At 34.8% G+C, this 4,614-nt stretch overlaps 1 protein-coding gene across 1 annotated transcript; it reads left to right on the forward strand.

Moving 5' to 3' along the window:
* The first annotated feature begins 415 nt into the window (after positions 1–415).
* Positions 416–4,353, forward strand: LOC137839192 (vesicle-associated membrane protein 714). The gene is made up of 4 exons (XM_068648333.1): positions 416–825; positions 2,820–3,010; positions 3,638–3,801; positions 3,961–4,353. Exons 1-4 carry the CDS (start codon positions 609–611, stop codon positions 4,049–4,051), a joined length of 663 nt encoding a protein of 220 aa, XP_068504434.1. The 5' UTR covers positions 416–608; the 3' UTR covers positions 4,052–4,353.
* Positions 4,354–4,614: the final 261 nt, after the last annotated feature.

A 4,614-nucleotide genomic window follows, 5' to 3' on the forward strand; every position in this document is an offset into this window, starting at 1 on the left:
AACAATACCATAAATTTACAGAAACACCAAATTTACAGAAATTGTTTGAAAGAATGTGAGGTAGAAAAAAAAAGTGGATAAGTTGAAGAAATATTTTTACAAGTTACAGATATAATACTTACATTTTAAGAATAAAATACGGTGATAAAAAAGTAATAGTAAGTTAGAAATTTTTGGAAGATGTGACAGTTATATTAATCAAACAAATTATTATTTATTTAAAGTTAAAGTGGTGAATTGGAAAAAATAATATATATACTAAAAGAGAAAAAAAAAACTCAATTACGTGTTATATTATAGATCATAAATTATAAATTTAGAAGTTAAAAGGGGTAAATAGGGAAAAGTAATGTGCTCACCAAAACAGAGATATTTTCTTTACTTATTTTAATATTATGTTATTATAGATTGTATAGAGATAATATAATAATAATAATAATTAAATAATAGTGATAGGTAGGTACGAATTTCCATTTTGAAGCTGTTAAGCATTTGTTTTGTTAACAACAATGTTGTTGTGCTAACTAACCAATTCGAAGATCTAGCTAGAGAGAAAGGGAGGAGCCGCAGAGAACGATCTCCCTGATCTTCTGGATAGCTCTTCGCCGATGGCGATATTCTACGCCTTGGTGGCCAGAGGCACCGTAGTGCTGGCGGAGTTCAGCGCCGTCACCGGCAACACCGGCGCTGTCGCCCGCCGCATCATCGAGAAGCTTCCGGCGGAGTCCGACTCCAGGCTCTGTTTCTCTCAGGATCGCTACATCTTTCACATTCTCCGATCCGACGGCATCACCTATGTCTGTATGGCCAACGACACCTTCGGAAGTGAGTTCTTCTTAATTGTAGTCTTACTTCCATCGTTGTACGATCCGATTCACTTTCAGTTAGAACGTAGGATCTATTTAAGAGACGCGGCGGGTGTTAGATGCTAGTTTGAACTCTTTATGAGTGAGATGCGTTGTTTTGCTTGGACGAAAATTTCCGCATGACCTGTTTTTTAAAGCCAAAGAAAGCAGAAGTGAAATTGAGAACGTGTGTAAGAGAGAAGGAAGAAGTCAAAAACCCTAGGGTTTGACTGAAGAGGAAATAGGCAGGGTTGGCCTTGATATCTTTAATTGTATATAATTGTTCTTTAGAACAGGGAGTGTTTGGATTTCACTGCTTTTGTGTATAAAAATATTGTGAAATTATTAATAATCACCAGCTTTGGTCTAGTAAATTGAACAACGATGTGATTGAAGTCTGCAAGCTTGTTTTTCTTTGTCAGTTCTTCATTGACTTGGAAATTCAATTGTTTTGCTGATTGTCTTTGTTGAGAGGTGTCTGTAGCTTCTTCTGAATATTGAGGATTGACATCCTCTTAGTATGAGTTCCCCTGTTGTTCAAGATTTCCTGATATTGACATGGTAGTGACGTGACGGTTGACAACTAACAATACTACACATTTAATGCCTCTGAAAGACGCTTTGTAACTATAGGATTTAGGAACCATGTGAATTTTTGAATGTGATTCAAAACAGACCATCTAATCCCTACTTTGAGCAACCCTATGACGTCCAATATCTTACCACCTGGACATGATTTAAACTGTTTTTTATGGCTAAGCGACTGAAGAAGGAAATTGAAGAAAATGAGTGAGATTGCATAACTTTAGCTTGTTAGATTAGGGGAGGTCCTGTTGCGGGATAGTCATACACACTAATAATGAACTCCAAAAGAGTGTAGATTCAACCTCAGGCCATGTGCCATGCCATCTCACACGAACAAGTCTTTTACTGCAGCAAATGAACTTTTTCAAAAACCAAGGGCTACCCTCTGTGTTAAGTTTCACAGTTTATGTCTTTTTTAGCTTCCTACTGCTTGAAAATTCCTAATTTGTATGTACTAATGCGCTCTTAGATCACTAAGAAAATTAAGGCTTTGATAATAGTGCTTCTATGGCAATCCTGGTAGGGTCTGTTTTGTAAGTGTTAATAATGGGATATCATCCTCAATGCTTTATTACATTTAACAGTACTCTGTGTTTTATTGTAATTGAATTAACCACTAGTCTTTCTGCATGAAAAACCTTCCTGCCAATGCCTAAAAGGATAGAGTTAATGTTATCTCATAAAGGAAGAGGGGAGGGGTAGGGTTAAATTAGGACCCTTTTAACTACAGATAACATTATTCTTTAGTGCTATATTTACTTTTGAACCAGAAGACGTTCTCAACTATTCTCCTCTCCTTATCAACTAAGTCCAGATTGTCAGATTTGTTCCAACCAAGGAATTGATCAATGATTTCTAAATCTATTGGCAAGAAGTAATCATATGCTTATAGTTGATAGAAAAACATGGATATAATCTTTTTAAATGCATGTTTGATAATTGGTATAGACTATTTTTGGGAAAATCGTCACTTCTTTTTGAAAGCTGTCATGAAGCTGACAAAAATTAAGTGATTATTCCTCCCAAAAGATGCTGAATCAACCACACACTTAAACCTTTCAGCCTACAATTGATAAATTTACACCTCTATTTGAGGCTCCAAATATCTAGAAACGTTTGAGAGAAAATAGATTTTGGTAGTGTTTTTCAAATTTCACCACAGACATAGTTCCTTAATTTAATCATTACTAGTCAAAGTTGTCGATTTCTTTTTATTTTCAAAACCATTAAATGTAAACACTGACTTAGAGGATTAGTATATAATCTGTGTCAACAATAACTATCACTCAATATTAACCAAACCGTAGTCCAAGTTCTACAGTACTGTTTTAGTCTACATCTTTGTTTTCACGTGCTTACTATGATATGACTCATTTTCTCTGTCTCCAGGGAGAATTCCTTTCTCATACTTGGAAGATATCCAAATGAGGTTTATGAAGAACTACAGTAGAGTTGCCAATTATGCACCAGCTTATGCTATGAATGATGAGTTTTCAAGGGTTTTGCATCAGCAAATGGAATTTTTTTCTAGTAATCAGAGTGCCGATACCCTCAATCGTGTGAGGGGGGAAGTTGGTGAGGCAAGTACATTACAAAGAAAACTTTATCCCTCCCTATTTTTGTCTTTCTCCTTTATCCTCTCTTTTTTATTTATCTAGCACCGTAAGAAGGGAGAAATAAAGTTTTAGAATGTCATAGGGGAAGTTGTACTCAGTTTTATATGCATGCATCCATAACTTTGTTCATAATTTTCACTTTTTCCTAGCTATGGAATGTAAGTGACAGATAGTTTTATCCAACATATAATCTGGTTATCTAATAAGTTAACACCCAGGTTTTTGATTCAACAAAGAATAAACTCCATGATGATTTATTACATTTAGGATTTATATTTATAGAAAGTTGGTAAGCCAAGCAGAGTGGTATATACCTCTTGACTTGGAATGCTCTAGTTCCTTTATAAGGTTCTTAAGGAGTGACAGGCTAAATTGCTTATTGGAGAAGTTATCTACCTTTTTTCCTGGAAATTGTAGTGTATTGATTGATTTACAAGTATGTTTCTGAAGAGCATTTGGATTTCAGGATGTATAGATGCTGTAATGTTATTTATTCTATTGATGTTTAACATTATGTGTCTTTGTATGTTCAAGTCCCTTTACTTAGTTTCTCATAGTTGGTGACATTAGAACTTTCAATCAATATTACAGATACGCACTATCATGGTGGACAATATTGAAAAAATATTGGAGAGAGGTGACCGGATTGAGCTTCTTGTGGATAAGACAGCAACCATGCAAGACAGTGCATTTCACTTTAGGAAACAGTCGAAGCGCCTTCGAAGAGCTCTTTGGATGAAAAATTTTAAACTACTGTGAGTAAAATTTCTTTCATATGTTTAATGCACACACACACACAAGAAACTACAATTTGGAAAGTATACATTTGTATCTGGGTGGGATACCAAAAGTTATTTGGATTTAAAAGTAATGGGGCTGAGTTTCTTGACTGTATGGTTTTTTATCTTTGACAGGGCCTTATTGACATGCTTAATTGTTGTTGTTCTTTATTTAATAATCGCTGCTTGTTGTGGAGGCATCTCTCTACCGTCCTGCAGATCCTAATTGTCACCCTGTCAGGTTATTTATTTTCTGAGCTCTGCAACCATTATGGTCGTTCCTGTCAATATGTACATTGGAGGACATTTTAGTATTCCAGAGTCAAATTACGAGCTGAAAGGATAAATTTGATAAAGGATTCACAAACTGTTACATCTATTTTCCTTTTTATGTCTTTCTTGGTTCTGTATTATAGAAGTTCATGCTACGGGCCTGATAAGGTTATCTATGATTATGGACCATCCTTCTGTAAATGTGGATTTTCTATTGTATTTCATAATCTAAGTTCATATTTTTTAAGCATTAAATTTGAGTTGAGAATGATTATTTCCCTCATTTAGTTGTGGACGGTTATAGATTTTGACTGCATAATGCTGATTTTATATCGTAAGGTAATCCATTGCCAAAAAGACACATACACAAACTTATTGATGACGAATGTTGATAAAAGAAATTAAAGCTACTGGAAAGTAATAAATTATAGTTGGGAGTAGCAGTTTTAAGTTTCAAAATAGGCAACAAACTAAAGTATCTGGTGTGATACTTGGTCGATAAGGTACAGGAATTTG

Source organism: Phaseolus vulgaris, chromosome 11, assembly GCF_000499845.2.
Source record: "Phaseolus vulgaris cultivar G19833 chromosome 11, P. vulgaris v2.0, whole genome shotgun sequence".
NCBI lineage: Eukaryota > Viridiplantae > Streptophyta > Magnoliopsida > Fabales > Fabaceae > Phaseolus > Phaseolus vulgaris.